Raw genomic sequence first — 23,967 nt, 5'->3', positions numbered from 1 at the left:
GGAAGTCTACTGGACACATAGAATATCTTGTAGTGCATCCTAGCCATGTTGAAGAATAGTTTTTAGAGTCTAGAGAATGCTTGCTGTGTGGCCAACAGAAGCAATCATTATTATTGATAATATCCCAAAATGTGCTCACATTGAATCCTAGCCCAAAGTAACCTGTGCCAGCCTACCTCAAGGTCAGGGTGTAATACATGGAGCAATCACTCTTCCCATGTAACACTCTAATAGAGCAGTCACTTGTTATCTGCTATACCAGTGATTTATAGGTTTAATATGAACATTCATTTTCTGTTCACAACAAAAGCTACAGTATGAGTGAATGTTTCAAGTATATGTTAGTATGCTATATCTGTCATACACATTAGGTATTGAAGCATTACTGTCCAGTGTGGAGTCCATTACTAGATGGCAACAAAGCGACCTAGTTTTAATTGGGTGAGTGCTCCTTAAATTCCTGTTGTTATGCATTGGCACTTGTTGCAAATATAAATGTGACTGGATCTGTAGGAATCTCACATGTTCACACAATCCTATTGTTACAGTAGAATACATTGACATATAGTTGAAACACAACCATCAAAAAAAGTGTTACTACCCTGCATGGATTGTTTCCCGTAAAGAAGAAACAGTAGTTTGTGCCAAAATACTATCCATATACAAGCGCTTGTAACTTTCAGTAACTTTCAGTAAGTTAACTGTATGACTACACAATTTAATATACATGATTATACGTCATTTGGGATTCCCATGGTACCAAAATTAAGCAGCTGCTATATATGCATTAGCAACATGCCAGAGTGTGATGAATAAACATGATAAGTAACTGTAGTATGGCTTTAATGTGTAGTACAAATCTATTTCAAGCCATACAATGCTTAATAGCATGGAGAGTACTATCTACGCTTTGCTTTTAAATAATAACACAGTGCACTAAGGCCATAGGAAACACACTGAACACATTAACATTTAACAAACAACACAATATATTTTAAAATAATAGTTATCAGACTTCCTGCTGCTTCTTCTGAGTCAAGGTGCTGCATCCTGTGTGGGTATAAAGGTACAAATTTATGCTATTATAACAGTTAAGGAGATACTGAAAAACAATTTTTATACACACATTTTGGGAAATACCCATCCAGTGATAGTTCCTTATGTAAGGAACATTTCCTTGAAGCAAGGTGACACTACAGTGATTCCTCATACATCCCAAAGTGGAAAAAACTAGAGCATACAGACACACCTTCAAAACGCTGTGTACATCCACAATGTGATAACAAATTTGATCAAACCAGCATTTGCAGCCACAAATGAACTGGATAGAGAAACGTGCGTACATTAGACCACTATTATTGTGCCTCACTTGTTGTGGCAAGCTGTACCTTTGCTTCATGTGGTACTACTGCTAACCCAGGCCAACAGTTATGACATAGTCCAAATGCTATACTTGTTGGACAATATTTACAGGACACCACTGGGACAGACATAAGCACATCACCAAATGATTGGTTGTGCACAAGCTGCTATAACACACGTGGCAGTATAATTATGATAATGCATACTGCAGAGAATCATGATGGGACAGATGAAATGCTTTAAAAAGCTATTGAGACATGGGAGTGTAGGATTAAAACACAAAATGCCTGCACACTCACAAAAGCAATACTTACATCTGTACTGTTTGTGGCAAAGCACTTTTTGCCACAAAAGGTTGTACTTCTTCCCTGGGTATGCCATGTTTTCCTTGAAGCCTATGGTGTTCACTGCATAGAAGACATCAAGTCAGTACAGCTATATCCCTGGAGATAGAAAGAAGCAGTGTAAAACTTTCTTCCCAGTGGTTACTACACCACCTAATATTTTACCTTGATACCTTCATGATGCACAAGTGTGTGCACATGAAATATGGAACATGGAAGAGTGGAGACATGTTGGTTGGGCACTTGGCTCATCACAGTCCTCTCAGTGGTCTGATTCTAATATAGAACAAAGGCATTATAGAGTACCCAAGTGCAGAGAAAACACTAAAGGAAGCTAGCATCTTAGTAATATCTAAAATTTACAGCTATTAGCTTACTGTAATTCACTAAAAATAAAAGAGTGTACAAATAACATCGATCCTCTTGTTGCTTGATTTTTTTGCTTCCTATTACTAGCACAGTTAAAGAAAGAGAATTTACTGACACTACTAAACACATCAAGAGAACCTGACTGTTTTTTATCCTGTACCATGCAGCTTATGTTTTGCACTGATCCCAAAGCCATACACCTATTCACAACTTTATTGCTGATGCCATAAAAGTTTCTGGTGGCTCACGACAACTCATTCAAATTCTGAATAAGTTAGTTCCCCAGACACACAGGACAGATGTGTGACCTACATGCCACCATTAAACGTCAATCACAGATATGGGATGAGAGCTACACAGCAATGTTTTCACATAGATAATATACGAACCATGGATTGGAAACGCTCTGTATTATTTACATAATGACATCATAGAACAGCCTCATTTATGGTGCGCCAATTTGTTGCTAAGAAATTGTAGTTGTTCTAGTTGGACATTTTGTTTTCTTGTATGCATCAAATTAATGTTAGTAGTTTCTAATTAGTACAATAATTAGCAACACAAATTGGAGCTTGGAATTAGCCTATGGTGTTAAGTACAGAACAAGGTCAGTGTAAAACTTTGTGCAATGTTCCTGGTGATGTTTAACATAGAATATCAGTTCCTTTATGTTTCATTGTTTTATTTGTAATAGGTGAGTGGCTTCATCTAAATAAACAAGAGCAATTTCACTCCATAGATGTACTATACTCAATAACTGGCCTAAAAACAGCTTAACTTCGGGCAATTGATTTGTAAAGTCTGTGTGTGAATTCAATTGTAAGTATATTACAATAGATTTGGCAGTGTCACTGTACTGGCATGAGGCCTTTGAAGTAAATGAAGTCACTATAAATAGTAAAAATTAAGATTTTTTGTTTATGGATGTAGTAGGTCTTCTGTAGACTTTTGGGTTATGTTAAAGTTATTTTACTTTCAAATAGATGATGGCAAAAATAGGAAGGATTCGCAAGCATGGGAAAAGAATGAAACAAAATTTACTTTGCTGTGCAATTGGTCATCTGCTGAAGCACAAAAATGTTCAGGTGCATAGCTACTTTGGTCTTTCACTGATTAGATACATGCTTTTCAGGTAACACCAGATACTTTCAATGACATCAAAGAATTAAAACTTCCATCATCTCTATGTAATTGGTACACAAAATTGTCATCTGACTGTCAATATATTTTCTTTAAGACACAAGAACAACGTAGCTCTAAACATGCTGTAACTATCTCTCACTTGTGGAATCAGAGATATCCTGGTCTTCATGGCCAGGTTGTTCGGTGCCCAGCTACAGCATTGGTAGAAAATCCTGAAAGACTTACCGTCAGTTCACTGCTTAGGTTGCTGCATAAAATAGATTCATTAAAAATGTGCCCTGGTAATACTCCTGATAAGCAATTTGTACAAATGGCAAAAAGGTATCTTTATGTCACAGACACCACAGTCAGCATCCACAGTTTTAGACAGTAATGGTCTATATTGTTTGAATGGGCATGTTATAATAAAACTATTTGATCTGCAAAGTGTCACATTTTGGTACAGGGTACCAAGTTCCCTGAGTGTGTTGGCTACAGAACCACTTTACGAGTGTTGTATCATGAATGGTTAAAACCACAGGACTGTCCAGTGCATAAATATACAAATGACAGGTGGTTAAACCCTGCACAAATAAGGGACAGATTAGAATTGACCAGATCAAAGTATCAAGTTGAAAGGAAGAAAGTGGATTATTTGAAATTGAATGCAATGATAGATCAGCCATCTAAGTTAATGAGTTACATGAAGGGTTGAGCCGAATTACGAGGTACTATGCACAAAAATCAAACAGCAGTATGAACCAAACAGTTTTCATCACTTGTTTTGGGAATAGCAAGTGGACAACATCCAGAAAATACTTACCCAGTGCCGATGGCATCCCATGTTGGTACGTTGGTATTTACACCTACACATGCTGTCTCCGGCAGCTTATGATGTTGTACAAGATATCTTACTTCTGCCTAGCAACCGCACTCTCCGTGACTACACTCACTATATCAAGTTTGGGACAGGCAGCAAAGAATAAAACATCAGAAGAATGGGAAAAATTTGTTGCTGTGGCATTTGATGAAATGAAGATTAAGGAAGCCATTGCGTAAAACAAGCACCAATGTAAAATTATAGGATTTAGCGATTAAGGTATGACAAACAACCATCTATCAGCCTTTGAAAATTCCATCACTCAATCACAGAATACACTGCCTGTTGCTAAACAAATGTTTACAGTTATGGTGATAGAAACTTTTACCAACCTTTGTTTTCCTTATTCACACTATCCTACAGCTGGAATCACTGGTGAAAAGCTATTTCCAATTATCTGGGAAAACATCCAAGCCTTAGGATGTGCAGGATTCAAAGCAATGTCACTAACTGGTGATGGGTGTAGTGGAAACAAGAAATTTTTTCATATGCACAAATTGGTTGCTGGAAATACGGACACACCAAAGCCTACCAATAAAATACGAAACCCATATAGCAAAGAGGAATGCCATATATACTTCTAAGTTGTTCCATTTCTCTTAAAACAATTAACCTAGAGTACATTTCTTATATTCATCAAGGTTTAATCAAGACACTGTTATGGGCGGATCCAAGGGTTATGGGCAGCATGGATCCAAGGGTGGAAGAAATGACAACCTAACAGTTCAGCAATTTTGTGATGCTGCTGTATCTTTTTTAAGACTGCAAAGGTCTGAGATGATTAAAAATCTTCACATAAAAGTTGGCACTTTAGAAATTGATGAGACTCCTCTTCCCAAGCAGAAGTGTTAGAGCTAATTTACAAAATAACGCTTAAGTTTTAGCAGAACGCCTAGAAAACAGCTCGTATAACTACTGTTGATGTAACAAATATGATAAATAGAATCATTATTATAGACATTGCAAAACATTACAACTTAAATAGAAATAGCAGCACTTTTGTTAAGCTCCTCTTGCAATCCCTTTTTCTTTTGTGTAGATGTAGCTTCAGTCTGTTTATACTTTTCCATCCAGCACTTCGATATGCTATGGCCTCTGATAGTGAGCCATAAGGTAACTATATGAGTAAGTAGTTCCATGTCATAACTGGTGGGGTCATCATCCATCTCTAATAAGCTCCATCGAAGTAAAACATCATCATCTTCACATATGCTTGTTACTATTGGTTGCTTTGTATCTCCATCAATATCTGCCTCATCACTGAATGTTGCTACACAAGTATACCATGCAAATAGTCATGAAGCATCCCATTCACTGTATTCATAATGGAAGCAAATAAGCTATATGCTTCATTTGACACTTTGAACAATCCTCCCCTGTTTACCTTTGTATAGTCATAAAATGATGATTCTGTTAGCAGACTTTTCACTTGAAACCTTTGTAAACCTTTTCTTGAGTTTCATTGCGACATATCCACATGCATGCCTTAAAATACTTTCCTTGTCTTTCGACATTGGGGATGGTTCATTAACGGTCACATGAGTAGCATGTAAAGGAAGCTCCACTTAATAATTTGCTCCAGTACTGTTTCATTCACTAGTTCTGTTAACATAGGCTCATCCACATAACCATGGTTGTTTATTTGGTGCAGAAACTCACATGTAGTTTATACAGTGGCCTGCTGGTGAGTGTATTGCACCCACATCCTCTCTCGCAATTTTGTCATTATCATAAACTCTGTATGTTTTAATGGAGAACACAATTGCTGGTAAAGCCTTGAAGCAAACGCTTTAAATGATTGTTGTGCTGCTGGTGCCTGCAAGCTGGATACTAAGTTATTGGACAGTTGCTTGATATTAATGGCTCTTGCTGAGTTTATCTGGAGCTCTTTCCTCTGGTGAACATTAACTACTGCACTATAAACTATACAAACTCGCTCTTCTAATGTAGCAGTGAGCGTGGCCCCCAAATGAGACGATACCATATAAAATATCAAGAAAGCAAAACCGCTGTGAAATGTGTACTACACACTACAGCCTGAGTCCACCTAATACTGGTTAGTAACTGCCACGAAACCAACTGTAACAAAGGTGGGTAAATATTTTAATATGCATTTCCAATCCATGGTTCTTATATTAACTATGGTTTTCACGATAGCCTCTGTAGACAATTTTGACCTGCTGCAGAGTTATGTTGTTGTTTATTGTGGTGATCAACAGTGGAGTTATCACAGCACAACTATGCAGCTTGTCCAGCATAACAGTGGCAGTTTAACATCAGCTGTACTACAAAGGCATATATTGATTCTACCTGTATGCTAGTCACTGAAGACCGTGTTGTTTCTGCTTTGAACCAATCTAGGAAATGTGTTCAGCAACAACAATGACAGAACTTACTAGATTTTTCTCCAGCCAAGCTTGGAAACTTATGGCCTAAACGTCAGAGGACTGTGATCAGGTGTACAGCCTGCTGATAGTACAGTATCACTACCTGAGCCATCAACAATGTCAGAAGGTTTCATGGAAAACATCCACCAGTTTAATTTCATACATCATTCAGAAGTATTGTTTGAACCATCACAAGGACCATTTCCCTACGGGATTGCTCATTAGGTGTCTATAAGATTTTCTGTATCCCACTAGTGCAACCCATCCATCCTGTACATCCTCAAATTTGGCTAGTAGATCTTCTGCCATTAGTGACATAGTCTCAGTGCAGTCCGGGTTCCAACTGACTTGCTCTGTGAGCCACAATCACTATTGTCATCTAGGAATGTTCTGACTTCACTAAGGTAGCTCAAGAACCAGGACAGTACAGCACTAAATAAGCTTATGATATTTCCAGGAGACTGTCACATCCTTAAGAATTACCAGCAAAGTTTAATGGAAGTTTACTGTAGCGCTGGACTTAGAAAGCTAGCCAAGAATTCAGGCAACCATGGGCCACACTGAAGTCAGTAGAGCATTGTTCAAGCTGTAAGTAAACTCCCTATTTCTTGTTGCAAGCATGGGAGACATTGTACAGAGAAATGTTCATGTGTATGTTACCAACAGTGGAATACAATCACCAGGGATACCAGTTGCATGCTCCTCACAAGTATTCAGATGAAGAGCTCACCTAAGCATGTGATGGAGAAGATTAGTAAACTGATACAAGACAGCAAAAAAAACTGAAGAAGACACTTCATTAAGTTTGCCACACAAAGCAACTGGCAGCTGCGGGTCGTTAGTTTGAAGCAAATTACTACCATGCATCCTTGCACCATTTGATCAAGAATACTATGCAAGGATATTACCATACCATTTTAGTGAGATCCAGCATTACCCAACAACTATTCTGACTCACCTGGAAAGTGGAGCATTCACGCCCATCTGGACAGCAATGGCAAGCTGTAGCCTTGGATGAGGCACATGAAATGTGCATCAACAAGGATTTGAAGACTGCTGTCGTCCATCCAACCAAATTAAACCTGCAAAAAAAACTTTTATTTTTAATCACAGAATCAAGTCACACCGAACCCTGATAGATTAACTGATTCCAGAGTGTCAAAGTCACCGGATAATTTCCAGCAGTAACATCATGAATGATTCTCCCCAGGCAATCCATTATGAGACAAACACAACACAAATTGGCTCTTTGGTAAGAGGAAACAGTTTATTTCCAACAGAATCTTCTAGCAGAGAATTGTTTAATGTTTATACTGGGCAACAAGATACCCATGAACAAACTTGTGATATGTTGTCATTTCAGAAGGTTGGGGAACAGTAAACTATGTGAAATACAACTTAATGTAATATCCTACAATAGTGAAGGCCCCTCTACGTCAACAAAGACTATTAACAATGGCATTCAATAAGACACGGAAAGCCAAGAGTACTGCCAAGGAGAGGGAAGCACAACTTGGTCCAACCATCAGAAGTCAACTAAGCCATCAGAAGAACAATATTCAGTATTGCCTCAGGCAATATCAGATGAGGGTCAAAAGAGTGAGTGCCAGTAAACTTTCCAGTCGGTGGATCCACCAGTATTTACATCATCTTTATCGTTCACACCAGAAACTGTAATTATAGATGCAATGTTCACCATCAACACTAGGCCACTCCAGCAAACAAACACTGTGGCAGAATATACACACTGTATATTTAATAAATTTGCTTTAACACATTTCAAAGCAGGAACAATGGAGGTTCACCTAATATTCAACAAACCAAACACACAACTGTTTAATCTCAAACAGTTCAAGCATGCCAAATGCTACTCTAAACACAATACTGAACATCAGCACTACTCCTTTTACCCATACAACACTATACCATCAAACAGTTGGCAAGAATACCTGGAATGTCAACAATGCAAAATAGAAATTGTTGAGAGTGTTGGGTTTGCCCTACTACAAAGAGGATGTTAGTTGGCCAACAGCGACTCATACTAGCTAGATGTTTCATAGGCTCAAATGAGAACAATACATGCATGGCTCCTTCATCCAGGTGAAGGCACTGCTATACAAGTGGAGAAGTACTGTTTAACTTCCACAGAAGCAGATACTAGAATATGACACATGCTATGCATTGTGGGGGTAGCAATTTATTCACCAGATACAGATGTGGTTTAGGTTTTATTGATCAACATCTAACAGCCACCTATATTCAGCTTGCCTCACTCAGATGATGAGTAGTTTACAACAGGATGTAGGTATGACATTGCAGACATTATTTATCTGTACTGGATGTGACTATATTTAAGTCCATAGGCAAGGCAAGTACTTAATAATTTCTATCAGTACACTTCCTTTATATATAGCCAGGGTCGTGAATTAGTGTCTTCATGAAATGGTGTCTTCCATTAAAATATTTTCACTGTCATCTGAAAAGTTTCAGTGTACTCCTGCTCTTTGCTCCACACCAACCAAGAAATTGGGCTCCGTCAAGTGTTCTGCATAACAAGAACATTTGCGTCTTTAAACCAATCAATAGTTTTCAGCTGATAATTTAGCAAACACTTACCCTGTCGAGGAGTTTTCGCCATTACACATGGCTTGCTGAAAATGGCCATTTTGCACATTGTGTAATATTGCACATGCAACCAAAACATTTCTGTTTATTGACAGTTGAATTTCGACTGCACAGTGGATGAAATACTAACATTTTTTTGTAAATATTTTGAGGAACTGTTTCACGATGAAGGAAGGTGCTAGCAGAAAAAAAGTTTGATATTATCATATTTCCCAAAGCAAGAGCTAGGAGTTTAGAATATTTATAACGTTTTAATGTTCCCAAGGAGACACAATGTGGGACAAAATAAAATTTTTCAAGAGTAAGGTGCAACAGTATAAAGATTCGTATGCTTACTTTTATGTGCTCAGCATCTAGGGGGTCTGTGGGCATGCCTGTACCTTAGACACTCAGAATGTTTATGGTGCTTTCTCATGTATCTGTGAATGACATTCCACTCAAGAAATTTTGGGATTTTAGACCTTCTCAGATTGCTTCTGGTGCATTCTCAGCTACCTGAGAATAACATGTTGCTTCAGGAAATATTTGCACTTTAGACTTTCTCAGTTACCACATGCCTGTCAAGAAATATTTTAGACTCTGCTTCTGATGCATTCTGAGGCACTTTCATGTAAACTATTGCTTAAAATTTAAGGAGGGGCAAGAGTTTGTCTTGCCCCCTACCCCCCCCCCCCCCCCCCCAAATGAAACCCTGATCCAGTCACATGTTAGACAAGCAGACAATAACTGAGTGAATAAATTAAGAAAATTTGTCTTTGCAGAATATAGCTACATTTGTTCTATGTTTTTGTATTATTACAGGTACAATCTGATCATTAAAATTCTTGCAAGGTATGTAAGCACGTATATACATGTAACAAAATGTTCACGTACATGTCTTCGTCTTACTGTTACCATAGGCAACCAGTGTCAATACCGTTGATAACTAGTGCATCACTGTTGTCACAGTTGTTCTCACTCATACATCATGGACTATCTAGAGATGTTATGACAGTTAACATGAGTGCCTGCTCCCTGCTTGATAGTGTACTGAAGTTAGTTTATGCTGGAGTGCTCAATTACATGGAAGAATCAATGATAAAGTTGTTATGATTATATGCTCTTAAATATTGTATTGCAGTATGTCCTTCAGATTTTTAAAGTCTAAAATAGTATTTTAGTTTGCTTTTAGAGCAATTCATCGTGTGAATGGGCTTCAAAAATTGCAATATGAGAATTTTTTTAAGTCCAGATGTAAGTACACTGTCTCTGGGAAGATCAGTATTATGGCCTTTTGAAAGTCTTGAGAAATCTTCATTTAAGTTTTTCAGAGTTGTCCAGATTACGTGTACCAAATTTTCACCCAATTCCCTATCTTCCAGATTATCCACTGTGCAAGCAGCCGACAGCCAAGTATTTTTTACAAGGTTAATGTATCAAGCAAGCTCCAATGCTAGCGGTGGTTAGGCCAGAGCCTATTATGCTTTGAGCAATGTGCTAAAATTTCCCATAATTATGCTTCAATTATGCTCAGTTTTGTCTCATTATGCCCCAAATATGCTGCTCCAAGAAATTGCACTTGACTGTACTACTAGAGTATCAAGACACACGGTAGTGTGTCGTGCAGCTCAAGAAGCCGGCGCGCCACACCGTGAGTATATTACCAGTAGGCATTCCAGTATCCGAGATTATTTAATAAAAAATTTCTCCATATATTCCCCAATAGAACCCTGGCACAAAACAACAACTCGTGTTTAAATTGGGATTGCTCCATAGTCCGAGCTCTAATCAGGATGAAAATCGCTATGGGATTTGTCCATACGCTGATCATCATGAAAATCTTAGTTTTGTCGTGCGTGTTACATGTAAGTAAGTTTTGTGTTGTTTTGTAACCTTTCAAGCCTTGTAATGTATGTAGAATACTTTAAAACGTACTGTCAGGTGGAAGGTAGTCACTGGTGCTTACTTTAAAGTGCATAGTCACTTCGCTCGGGTTAGCGATTTTCAGCTCCAGAGCAATTTTCTAATGGCTGTGTCATCAGCTCAAAAATACAAACCACTTCAAAGTCAGCATAACAATGCCGTAATTGAAACCACAACTCCACCTTAGGTATTGTTGCATCATTGTGGCACTTCCACTTTAGTTGTTTACTTTTATAAGTTGTTAACTTGATGTTTTTACTTACTTGAGATAGCCACTTACTTACCTATGGATATACGCCATTGTATTGAGAAGTGTGCAGTAGGTGCAACATATTTGCTCACCACAAAGCATACAAAGATCGCTGAGATCCGATAACATCTGAAGTTACTGTCATTACATGTACAAACTTGCAGCTAGAAGCAACTGCAGTTTCAAGACAGTGCAGATTGCTAGATGGCTTCCTGATTCAATTGTGCCATTTTTCCCTTTAAAATGTATGGGGAGCCCTGGAGAAAAAATGTACCTTTTTTTAGTTTTAAAGCACTGTGCATGCCAAAGTAGCTAATTCCAACCCAACAAACTATATATTTCTGAGATCGGCAATCAATACTCTTATCTATTGAGCACATAAAAAGTCCATTTTTTCCAAAAAATTTTAAAAATCAGCCTAGATCAGCTAGAAGCAAGTCACCTTGTAGAGAGTTCAGCTACAAAGAAACCATCCTGTAGAGAGATCAGCTAGAAGCAAGTCACCTTGTAGAGAGTTCAGCTACAAAGAAACCATCCTGTAGAGAGTTCAGCTACAAACAAATCACCCTGCATAGAGTTCAGCTGCAAATAAATTACCCTGTAGAGAGTTCAGCTACAAATAAATCACCCTGTAGAGAGTTCAGCTCGATAAAAGTCACCCTACAGAGAGATCAGGTCACCCTATAGAGAGATCAGCTAGAAGAAGTCACCTTGTAGAGAGTTTAGCTACAAAGAACCCACTCTGTAGAGAGTTCAGCTAGAAACAAGTTCCCCTATAGAGAGATCAGCTAGAAACAAGTCACCCTGTAGAGATTTCAGTTACAAACAGATCATCCTGTAGATAGTTCAGCTAGATACAAGTCACCTTGTAGAGAGATCAGCTATAGAAAGTCATCTTGTAGAGAGATCAGCTAGAAACAAGACACCTTGTAGAGAGTTCAGTGGCAATGAAACCATCCTGTAGAGAGTTCAGCTACAAACAAATCACCGTGTAGAGAGTTCAGCTGCAAACAAATCACCCTGTAGAGAGTTCAACTACAAACAAATCAACCTGTAGAGAGTTCAGCTACATTTCAAGTCCCTTAGTAGAGAGATCAGCTGCGAACAAGTTATCCAGTAGGGAATAATAGACATGTAATAAATATATGTATATAATTACTGATAAAATCAAAAACAGTTGAAGTATTAAAAATCTGCTTTGTCTTTTTATTCTTCATGTGGTAAAGAAAAAGGATAGATTAAAAAATCCCCAAAGCTGGCCTATGGCCAGCTTTGGGATAGGCCAGCTTTGGGGTATACAAATACAAAAAGAAGTGATATCTAATCAAAGACAGCCAAGCTGTAAAAAAAGATGCAGCCCCTAAAAAGGCCATGGTGAAAAAAGATGTGAAATCCAAGGTGGCGGCCAAGAAATGGCTATGATGATAGGTTAATGGTAAAAATTTTAATAACAACAATTCAGGTGAATTTGGTGCCGAAACACAAATTCACATGAATTGTCGTTATTAAAATTTTACCATTAACCTACCATCACGGCCATTTCTTGGCCGCCACCTTGGATTTCACATCTTTTTTCACCTTGGCCTTTTTAGGGGCCACACCTTTTTTTACAGCTTGGCTGTTTTTGATTAGATTTGATATATCTGAACATTATATTTCAACTTTCAACATGCAGTGACTGTTCTATTAGAGTATCTCAATCTTTAGGCACTCTTCCCTTCACAATTAGCTGTAATTTGCTGTTTCATTAGGCTAATCCAATGTGCATCATGCAAAATGTGTGTAGTTTTCAGTTACTCCAATACTCAGTGCACAAAAATTGTGTTTAAAAAGCGTAACTCAATAACAGCTAAGGCTACGGGCTTGATTTTTCAGTGTTCGATGTCGCTTCGGCCCTAGAGGTGCCTTTTGGAATACCGCAGTATGTACAATACATTCTTCATAGATTTACTAGTGTCCTCCTTTGTGTCACATTCATCTTTGCTGACAGCGAAAAGTGTTGATTTGGCAGTAGCACGTGATGTTTCCCTTTGTAACGGAAATCTTCCATATATTTCATAGTGGCTATTTTGATTGTAGAGGTGTTTTTCAAACAGTTCTTGATTCATAATGCTGTGTAATGGGTTGAACATAGCTGACAATGAAGCATAATGGATACTTCACTTTTCAGATGATAATTGATATAGCTGGGATGCTTGGCGCCATTTCAGATGTGGTATGCGTGGGTTCACCAGTCATAATAATTATTTACAAAAACAGTTAACAAACAAGTGCACAAAAAATTTGGAATTTTCAACTAGAATAGGGGATCATAAGCACATCGATAAAAAAGTACTGAAACAAGTTGGAGTAGTCCATGATAAGTAAGAAGTGTTATATTCCTACTGTGCATTTCCGTTATGGTATCTTGAGCACAGTAGGGATATAACACTTCTTATTGTTTTACTGTGATTTAATATCATGGACTATTCCAACTTGTTTCAGTACTTTTTATCGATATGCTATGATCCCCTACTCTAGTTGAAAATTCCAAATATTTTTGTGTACTTGTAAAATTTCATCCATGGATGTTTTTTAGGGTTCAGTTCAACGCATACATACTATACCAGCCTGGCTGTTTTGTGAGTGAATTTTAAATGGTAAATTCATGTGGCTTTGTGGTGAAAAATCAAACCTGCTGTCATGAATGATAAGACCAGTTTCTCGTAACCAGTCATGCACATGTGTTGTTAATTGCAACATATATATAAGTTAGTATTTGTTATGTATCTGATTATCATCTCTACTAGACCTCACCACATGACAACTCCGTACTCAGTACAGTCACTACTCCAGTTACTGGCACTATGTGTTAAGACACTAGAGCCTTTAGTGGATGAAGAGTTGAACAAGATGGAAGTAGTTGGAAAATTGGAAGTGTTCTTTTCTCAAAGTTTAACCGTGTTGTACAATACATTATGGTCTGTGAATATTGCATTGTACTCATATAATACATCAAACCATACCAAACAATGATTACAGTTTATTTAAAGAAGATCAAAGCAATGTTGTAGAAGTAGACAAGAGAGAAGAGGTCTTCCAGTTTATTTTATGTAGTTTTGATGAAGTGTGTTTGCCTGCCTACTTGGTAAGTTAGATGCAGATACTATTTCATTATGGACTACATATAATAACATGTAATGAGCCACAAACTCACATTGTTTTTTGTGTTTGGTGTAACAATAGCTTCATCATGAGAATTTGTGTAGCAGTACAGAATTACACCAACAATTCTTTGAGTTGTCATGTTGTTTGTTGGAGCAGTGCGCATCTAACAGTCTAGCTCATAAACTAGGTAAGCTAAACATCCCATAATGTGTTTTCAAACTGTCGATGTGAGACAAGCTGTGCTGAATTTTGTAGGTTATTGTGGAATGATTCAAATTGGGTGGAAAGTCAAGACAAAGTGTTATTCTAACAATAAGTAGGTTGTTGTACATGCAAACACAATTTAAATTTAATAATATGAATGCAGTGAAGTAAGTCTTGCATGTTATCAGTCAAAATTAACGTATCACAGGTAATAAAACGCAGCCTTATTGTCCTTCTCACTACAAGCTCTTCTGCACAGTTTTTATGGAGACATCTTCACATGGGCAAAATAAGCAGTTGGTTAATACTTCCAGGCAAAGTCATGTTCGGGCTGTAGTTCTTTCACGGTGATTCCTTTGATGTTTTTATCACCTTATCTTCAGCAATTGTAAATGTCAACATTGCTGTAATGTCTGTTGTACATGACATCCAAAGATTGGAAAGTTCAGCCAGAATAGGACAATTGTAATTCTTTGTGTGATTGATAACATTTAATAAGAAGTCACTTATGCTACTAGTTCAATCACCAAAGTGTTCAGATAAGTGAGGTATACAAGTCATCAGAGCTTTACACCCTCTAATGTAGCATGTTACATACCACGATCAAAAAATATTCTCTAATAGAACAGTTACTTGTAGTGTTCTAAAATTTACTTGATTAACAATTGAAGTCCTATACTGTGTTTGTCATACTTATGGTGAATGCACATGTATAATATAGTTTATGCATTCTTGTTTATGGCAAATATGTATGTATATTGATGTAGTTCACAACTTCTGAAGAGTGTGGATGAATTTCTCACAGAACTTTGTTACTCCTTTGCATTAAGTTATGGTAGTGCTCAAATAAAGGATGTTATGAGTGGATCATTGCCTGATATGAGTGGTAAGTGTTGTGTGACATATACTACAAGCCTCACAGTACCAACAAACTGAGGATCTTACTTGTGAATGAATACAGAATAGTAACCATTAGCTGTACATTGTTTGTATACCAGTATGACCACTATACTAAGGTGGTCTTAATATGTATCTACTGATTGCATATAACCTGTACATGTTTTACATTAAGCATCACTAGAAGAAAACATGAAGTATCTATCACAAAGGAGTTGTGAGGTGAATTCTCATACGGAGAAAAAGCAGTCAACAACAATCTGTGTCATTTATTGGGCATTCCTACATGATGACATGTATGTCGTAAGCTACAAATTAATTATAAATGATGACTGTGTATACCATACATAATCCCATTCATTTATACAGAGCTCTGTTCAACTACTCTAATAGAACATACAGTAGTTGTCTAAATACTCTAATAGAACAGTCATTCATACTTTTCAGATAATTGAAGTCCAGATAATTGAGGACCTACTGTTTGTGAATATATGAAGTTAGAATTTTGCATTAGTATCATATATTGCAGAATTAGTTACATCATTGGTTAATCAATAGTTATATTTTGTATCTGCAGAATTGTTTCTCCACTCTCCTTGTTATCTGCACTAAGTGTATATATTTGTACTCATCCAAACACGCACTTGCTACCAGCTACTACTCTTCAACAAGTGGTGTTCTTATTTGCTGTGAGTGTACATATACTGCAGAAACCTATTAGATCATACATCATACACAACACTCATGAATAAAGCAACCATGTAACTAAGTATAGCTGCTATATGTTACACTAGCCTTACACTTCACTTACTTGTTTACTCAACAGTTTTGTCATCAACTCAGCTTTACCCATGAGCCAATCCCTAGTTACCAAACTGGTTAGTTTAACAGACAATGATAACAAGCTGATGACTATCTAATTCATTTACTAGCATCGCAAATGTTGACTAGAGCATTACTGAGAACACTTAAACCAGAGCTACTGTTTATTCCTCACCCAGTCTTATTACACTGGGTGTTTCAGCAACCATCTCTGAAGCCAGTTAGCACAAGATGGGTAATTCTATAGTATATACCACAAGATATGGTTATTAACTTCTTATTTGCAGATGGTTCAGTTATTGATGATGATTGAGAATGATAAAGACAATTTGTGCAGGTTACATTCAACATGGAGAGATCCTGCTAACTACTTTGCTTCTTTGGGTGACTGCATTGTCACTATTATTAGTGTACTACTAGTATGTAAATGTAATGCAGGAAAGGATATACATCTTGTATATATCTAGGACTTACTTTGTAGCGAGAAAGAAGAAGTAACAACTGTAGCATCAAAGTTACTTCACGGCATAACAGAAAAGGTATTAATATACTTTAAATACTTTTTTCCATAGCCAGCATAAAAATTGAGCCTTGATTTACAGTATATGAATTTTGTAGTAATCATGTATCTATACATTTTCATATTATTATTACTACTACACAGATGTTTATGCTCAACTTCAGAGCATGTATAATTTGTAAACTTTTGATACCGATGCAGTTCGGTCTTAGAAGTGTCAAAGTTTAATTGTTTGGATATGAATAATTCCTTATTTCAACCATATACTCGTATTTCTAAACAGTGCTGTAGCAAGGTGAAAAGTGTTCGGGTCATTATCATCTGTGTTGAGGATGAAGTGGCAGACACACTGCATATTTGAAAAACTAGGAGGTCTCAGGATTAAAATTTAGCCCCTTGAGATTGAATTTGTAAATATATAGTGCTGACTGAAATCAATACAGGTTGTAAGATGGTAAACTGAAACCTGCCTTTTTACTAGTGGATTTTTACTGTGAAGACTTTATTATTTTCAAGTAGTAGCTTGCCGCGGTAATTAATTTTGTCTTCTCTCATGTCTTCTTGCTCCACAACTCTTTGTATAATTCTGCCGTAAGCCATAAGGATAAACTGCATGTCCTTGAGAGGATATGCTGTATGTGCCCCACAACTGTTGAGTTGCCACTCAGTACAACCACAGCACACATTCCTCACTTCTCTTATGCAAATTCATAAGTTCTTTGCGAATAACAGGAGTTCAAATGTTGTTATAAACATGGTGGCTATGTATACAAGAACTCGACAACACTTCACTCTTCTATTCCAATGCGCATCTAGTTAATTTTCAGCAGATTTTATTTTCACAGCGAGTTCTATTCATGAAAATTTGTGTTGCACTTTAAAGATTTGTGAAAAATCATAGATGCAGTACAAATCTGCTATATGGTATAGCAGTCACAATTACTCTATTAGAGTTAGTATATGGAATGCTCTACTAGAGTACCACATTGACAGCTGGAGTATCTTGATCTTTTAGCATAGAGATAAAAATTTGTCCAGACCGACTGCATGGACTACTTGCTACAGCAGTGAAATTTCTTTCTTATATAGATATACCTCATCAACAAGCCTCTTTGCCACTCTGTGATGGATGCAATACAAAAAAGCCTTTTAACAACTCAGAGACTGGAACCATTATCAGGTAAAAATCCCACCCTGTTGTCCAAAGAGCCAAGCCATACATGTGTTTTTAATAGACAAAAGTACTACTGCATTACTAAGGCTACTACTATGTATTCATACAATGTGTGAAGTTGATATTGACATTAAAATTATTTACCAAGGTTTGTACTTGCTTTTACAATTTACAATGATTGTAATTTTTTTTATTTTTTTTTACTTTTGTAACAGTTACCAACATCATATTAAGGTCAGTGTACTATAGATCTATGCCATCATTACCATATGTATTAAGTAGGTCTACAGACAGTCATCTACTACTAACTAATCTCAATCTGTTGTACATTGTATTGAATTCTACCACCACATTTAGTTTACAAGGTACACCATCTCTATCTGTGTGTGACTATAGCTAGTCATAGCTAGAAAGGTTTTTTAAGATTCTGATAGAGTACACATAACAAACACTATTCTGAATCAGATATAGCATCTACATATACAATGTCAATCGTATACTGTGTATTGCAAATGCAGTAATGTGTGTACTCTTAATTTGTCATAGTTGCTACATTTTTATCGGGAAATATAAAATTTTTGGAGAAATTATCATCACTGATACCAAACTCAACAACAAGTCGAGTATGTACATTATTGTGTAGTATAACAATGACAATGTAGTGTGATGTGTATAGGAACATGATCTTGTGTCTGGGGTAACAATGCTTATTGTAGCATCATTACTGTCTAACAGTCAGACTAAACAAGTAAGCCATTAAACCTGTTGTATTACATTGTAATGAGATAGTTACTGTGTAGGCTTCCAATACTTCTACTATCATTCACATATCTTTACTCCAAGCTGCATTGAATAGTGAACTCATTCTAGTGCAAGGTGTGTGTGCTAATATGTTACAGTCAGAGTTGAAACTGGGTCACATTTTGTCTGGGTCATCCTGGTCTGACCCACTATATTGATTATCCAGGTCTAACCTGAATTGGATCGATTGTGAATTTCCTGTGTTGCTGCTGCTTCTTCATACTAGAGTTTAGAGCCTTCTGAGGGATGAAGGTACTACAAGAAATCACATGAGTAGTCTGGACGAGTCCTAGTGCATGCATATATGTGTGATCATAGTCATAGGAAGCAGGGGGGCTGTGGGGGCTATAGCCTCCCCCCCCCCAATAATTTGGCTAGCCAATTCAAGTCATCTCTAAGTACTCAACAATCTACCTACCTCCAACAATTCAGATTACTTTACAAGTGTAAGAGCACAGTAGGGATATTTCACTTCTTATTGTTTTACAGTATTTGGACATTACGTACTACTTCAATCCAGTTTGTTTCAGTACTTTTTATTGCAGCACTATAGACTGTCCCTACTCTAATTTAAAATTCCTAATTTTTTCTTATACTTGTAAATAGGCAGTACAATGGCTTAGTGGATGTCTAAGACCATATCATACTGAAAGCACCAGTTCTCGTCTGATCACTGAAGTTAAGCAGCATCGGGCATGGTTAGTACTTCGATGAGTGATCGCCTGGGAATACCCTGTGTTGTAGACTTCTTTTTTTTTGCCAATGGTAAGGTTTTACTTCATAAATATCAGCAAGTAATTGGCTGGAATGGAGTAGTTTGTTAAAGTGTTGTGTGTAAAAATAGGCAGTACAATGGTTTAGTAGATGTCTACAACCATACCACGCTGAAAGTACCTTTTTTTGCCAATGGTAAGATTTTAACTTCATAAATATCAGCAAATAATAGGCTGGAATGGAGTGCCGTATTTCCTCGCATAAAAGCCCAGGCTTTTATTTCCTTCCCAACATTTTTGACCAGGCCTATAAATAAATAGGGTCTTTATTTGAGACCAGGCATTAATTTTGGATTGGTCTGGCCAACACCCGGCGTTTAATCAAATTCGGGTGGTGGTAGGACAGGATTACTGTAATGGTAAGCATACAAAACAGTGATACAGTGTGTTGACTATATAAACAAGTGCAAGACAAGGTTTAATGATTGGAAAATAGTTGTATCATACATATCTGCATTCACTAGACTTACTCATGTGATTACTCGCAGAAGGTTCTAAGCTCCAGTATGAAGAAGCAGCAGCAGCAAGGGAAACAATTAAAGCCACTAATAGTAGACTCAAGTAATAGCCCGGGCCTCTATTTGAGACCAGGTGTTTTTTTACCAAAGGTGCTGGAAATCCTCCAGCTTGTAATCGAGACAGGCGTTTAATTGAATGCGGCTTTTATAGAAGGAAATATGTTACAAAATTGCTTGAGGGCGGGTTACTAAATGAACATGTGTAGGTGACTAAGTGATATAGTAACCCTCTAAATGAGCTGTACCATAGTCTAATTAGGAGCACTATTTATGTAGAAAGATCATGGTTTATGAAAAAGTGCACGATTTTGTTAATGTTGGGGGCTACACTACTATGCTATACATGGAGCTTGAGATGGAGCCACACATTCCTGGTTAAGTGGGTGTGGCTCCCCATAAACCTGCAGACAGCAGTGGAAATGAGTTCGTGCATACCTACAGCTACTGATAAATGGACATGTGATACTGTCTGTATGTAAGCATGCCATATTAATTTATCAGTAAGGTTAGTAGGTATGCATGAAGCCACGCTCACTTCAAGGAAACATGTTTTGCTGTCTGTAGACTTACATGGAACCATGCTCTCCAAATGATCATTAGTGTTGTTATCAAAGCTAACTATTTATGTACTATCACACGTGTGTATATTATAATTAAACCGGATCATTGAGTCATCCAGCTCAGCAGTAATTACCCGGTTTCAATGCTGGTGTACATACTTTTATAATGATTACTGTAATTGACTAGGTTGTAGCATACACTTACCAAATTCTAATATAAACACCTAGAATATTTGCATGTAACTGTTGGGTGAAATATAATACGTACGTTGCATTTCAGTGTCAGGATTATATTTGTGGCAATCACTTCTCAAGCAAAACGGACGGAATACTCTCTTTACTTTTAGCGGTGCTGGTGATCACACAGCTTACTACAACATTCGAATACTGTTATTCTTACTTCAGAATTCATTAATAAAGGTGATTTTTTTTGTGTGTTTTATCTTTTTTTATTCTAAAACAGTGTATATTGCTTATGATCGTAGACCATGCGTGCAATAAATGTTTTTAAAACTGTTGTTTTGACATCTACCATATTTGACTGGTTAATAGCCGTGGCTACTATAACTTTCAGCAAGGTAAACCATGCAGCTACTATGTGAAGGCTGCTACTATCCAAGGGCAGCTTCTATGGGCTTGTGTGGCAATACCTCATGGTATTATATGGATTCACAAATGACTGATCTTGTTCAATCATTTTTCAGTACTATTAATTATTTATTTTAAATTCTCTCAAAACCACTATTTCCTGGCTTAAAACAACTCCTTTGCCTGGTTTCTGCTTCATCAACACTTGCATCAGTATTTTCAGATACAAGCTGTGCCTCTTATCCAAGGGCAGCTCTTATGATAATAATTCTAGAGTATGAAGCAGCTACTAACCAGAGGTGGCTATTGTATGAGCCGTGGCTATTAACCGGTCAAATACAGTATGCAGATAGGGGGTATTGTACGATTACAGGGAAAAATTAGTAATTTTATGGATCATATAAAGTAGTGAAACAAAGAAGGTCACCCCCACTGCAGATGTACTAATGAACATTCCAGACATTACTGAATTAGGGATTGAATGTCCGCTAGTACAACTGCAGGTGTAGGCGACCTCCTTTGTTTCACTACTTTTTTATGATGAACTAATTATTTTTCCTTGTACTCATTTGTTTATAACATTATTATGATTGGTGAACTCGTGCTTACCACATCAAAAGAAAAAATAGTGCATTGTTACTGTGTGAACATGTTCCTGAAAAGTGAAGTAACCATTATGCTTCAATTTCAGCTATGTTTAGCCCATTGCGCAGCATTACAAATCAACGGTTTGGGAAGCACCTTTGCAACCAATCTAGCCACTACAGATAGTATGAACGATTTTCATTACAAACCTAGTGAAGCCATCATGCACCTGATCAAAAGTCTGTACATTTTTTGACTGCTTTATTAGAATATTTTAGTTGCAGAGTGAGTGACTGCTCTATTAGAGTGTTATGATGTTTTAGCCGACGGATACAAGCAAATCACAAATCGACATCTTGTGCTGTCAGCAATGGGACACAAAGGAGGACACAGGTAATTACATTCATGAAGTTATGCATTATATATGCCAAAAGGCACTTGTCGGGCTGAAGCAATATTGAATAGTGAAAAATCAAGCATGTAGCCTTAGCTGTTATCAAATTACACTTGTCTCAAGGCATCAGTCTAGGTAGTCAGTACCACTGTTTAAAGAAATTGTAACAACCTAATGGAAGCATTTCAGGACATATTGAAAGCACTATTGGGCTTGAACTGATACTGCCACAGTGCCATGAAGGTATCGTCAGACTGGTTTTTAGTCAATATTTTTTTGTGATAAATTAGTACTTCATGATCCCTATGATATACAACTACTGTACTGTATTTTATTACTACACATTCTACATATTATAGGACAACATTGTTAGGGACAGTGCAGTGAACTGTTTTGCTTGTCTACTTCACTATGCTTTTGATGAACAAAGAGGACTAGGTATGAGTGTAGTTTTTATTAGTAGATAATAACTCATTAACCAATTTTCTTAACCCACCCAAACATGCTGTCACTAAATTAATGGAGTTATGTCACACCATAATGAATAACGGGTCCCTCACAAAGATAAGGGGTTTATTAAAATTCTATTACTATTGATTTAAGACATCGCGGTTGTGGTGTTAATTGTATTTCTCTATATATGTGTATATTCTAACAACAGTTACTGTCGTTAACAATGATAGATTTTTATAAATGATATCTAGTGAATCACATTTAGTTTTAGTATCAATATTACACAAGTACTTATCATTTATAATACTAGACAAGCGCCTTCACCAGCAACAGTGGAATGATATTATAGCCGAGTACATAATCAATTTACATTACAATGAACCTGTACCAACAACTTTCATCAAGTACCTTGCTATAGTAAGTTCACTGTGTGTGTGTGTGTGTGTGCGTACGTGCATGTGTGTGCTAGGGCTGAGCGATACTGCCATTTTAGTATCACGGTCGATATTAAAGCCACTTTTCATGATACTGAATAGTTCACGATACCTACAAATAAGTCAATCATAGCTGGTGCTACGTAGTGTATTGCTCAGTATTCCTGCAGGAAGTCTTTAAAGGTAGCATCAAACTAGCCACTATCATCCTTGTTTACAGTAACAATTATTGTAACACCTGCTTTGAGGTTATGTTATGGTGTTCACACCTCTCTGCAGGGGTAACCAGGTTATGGCTTACAAGGCTTCTTGAGCCTAGTACAGCGTAACAAAAGGATTTTTAATGACAATAATGTACAGGCATGGTATCACGATAGTTAATAACAAAATATCGCGATATTGATACTTTCAAAATATCGCAATATATCGCTAAAACGGTAGTATCGCTCAGCCCTAGTGCGTGCGTGCCTTTGTGTGTGTGTGTGTGTGCACACCTGTGCATGTGTGCGTGCACGCCTGTGCATGTGTGTGCACACCTGCGTGTGTGTGTGTGCTTGCCTGTGCATGTTTGTTGTGTGTGTGTATGTGTGTGTCTGTGTGTGCATCTGTGTGTGCATCTGTGTATGCATGTGTGCGTACTTCAATCTGCAACCTACTATGTAGTTACAGTAGAAATCCAATCCATTGTTATCATTGTTCTTTAGTGTACAGTACATATGCCTCAGTTAAAGGAAGACCTAATAATAGATGGGAAACTTGGTTATCTAAACCATATTCTATTAAACAAGTTGATGTTGTGCTAATTCTAAAACCCAGGTGCCATGCAGCTATCTAACTCAACTGGAATTAACCATAG

At 37.2% G+C, this 23,967-nt stretch overlaps 1 protein-coding gene and 1 non-coding gene across 3 annotated transcripts in view; both read left to right on the top strand.

The window, feature by feature from the left end:
* LOC136250912 (meiosis inhibitor protein 1-like) overlaps nt 1–23,967 on the top strand; it is a 54,393-nt gene that overhangs the window by 10,117 nt on the left and 20,309 nt on the right. For both annotated transcript variants that reach the window (XM_066043255.1, XM_066043256.1), the window contains 24 exons: nt 372–441; nt 9,891–9,920; nt 9,989–10,123; nt 14,031–14,201; nt 14,263–14,368; nt 14,467–14,575; nt 14,644–14,704; nt 15,360–15,478; nt 15,665–15,785; nt 16,067–16,178; nt 16,316–16,367; nt 16,422–16,546; nt 16,599–16,730; nt 16,779–16,850; nt 17,921–18,011; nt 18,067–18,153; nt 18,221–18,239; nt 18,288–18,370; nt 18,552–18,628; nt 18,682–18,753; nt 18,806–18,881; nt 20,938–21,077; nt 22,584–22,662; nt 22,988–23,094. In XM_066043255.1, coding sequence (XP_065899327.1) covers nt 372–441; nt 9,891–9,920; nt 9,989–10,123; nt 14,031–14,201; nt 14,263–14,368; nt 14,467–14,575; nt 14,644–14,704; nt 15,360–15,478; nt 15,665–15,785; nt 16,067–16,178; nt 16,316–16,367; nt 16,422–16,546; nt 16,599–16,730; nt 16,779–16,850; nt 17,921–18,011; nt 18,067–18,153; nt 18,221–18,239; nt 18,288–18,370; nt 18,552–18,628; nt 18,682–18,753; nt 18,806–18,881; nt 20,938–21,077; nt 22,584–22,662; nt 22,988–23,094 — 2,246 coding nt within the window. The remainder of the gene's footprint in view (nt 1–371; nt 442–9,890; nt 9,921–9,988; nt 10,124–14,030; nt 14,202–14,262; nt 14,369–14,466; nt 14,576–14,643; nt 14,705–15,359; nt 15,479–15,664; nt 15,786–16,066; nt 16,179–16,315; nt 16,368–16,421; nt 16,547–16,598; nt 16,731–16,778; nt 16,851–17,920; nt 18,012–18,066; nt 18,154–18,220; nt 18,240–18,287; nt 18,371–18,551; nt 18,629–18,681; nt 18,754–18,805; nt 18,882–20,937; nt 21,078–22,583; nt 22,663–22,987; nt 23,095–23,967) is intronic.
* On the top strand, nt 19,435–19,553 carry LOC136251958 (5S ribosomal RNA). Its single transcript, XR_010699298.1, has one exon. It is a non-coding gene; the product is annotated as a 5S ribosomal RNA (ribosomal RNA).

The sequence above is a fragment of the Dysidea avara genome, chromosome 3 (genome assembly GCF_963678975.1).
Source record: "Dysidea avara chromosome 3, odDysAvar1.4, whole genome shotgun sequence".
Classification (NCBI taxonomy): Eukaryota; Metazoa; Porifera; class Demospongiae; order Dictyoceratida; family Dysideidae; genus Dysidea; species Dysidea avara.
The sequence above is the reverse complement of the archived record's forward strand: the minus strand, read 5'-3'. Positions and strand labels throughout refer to the sequence as shown.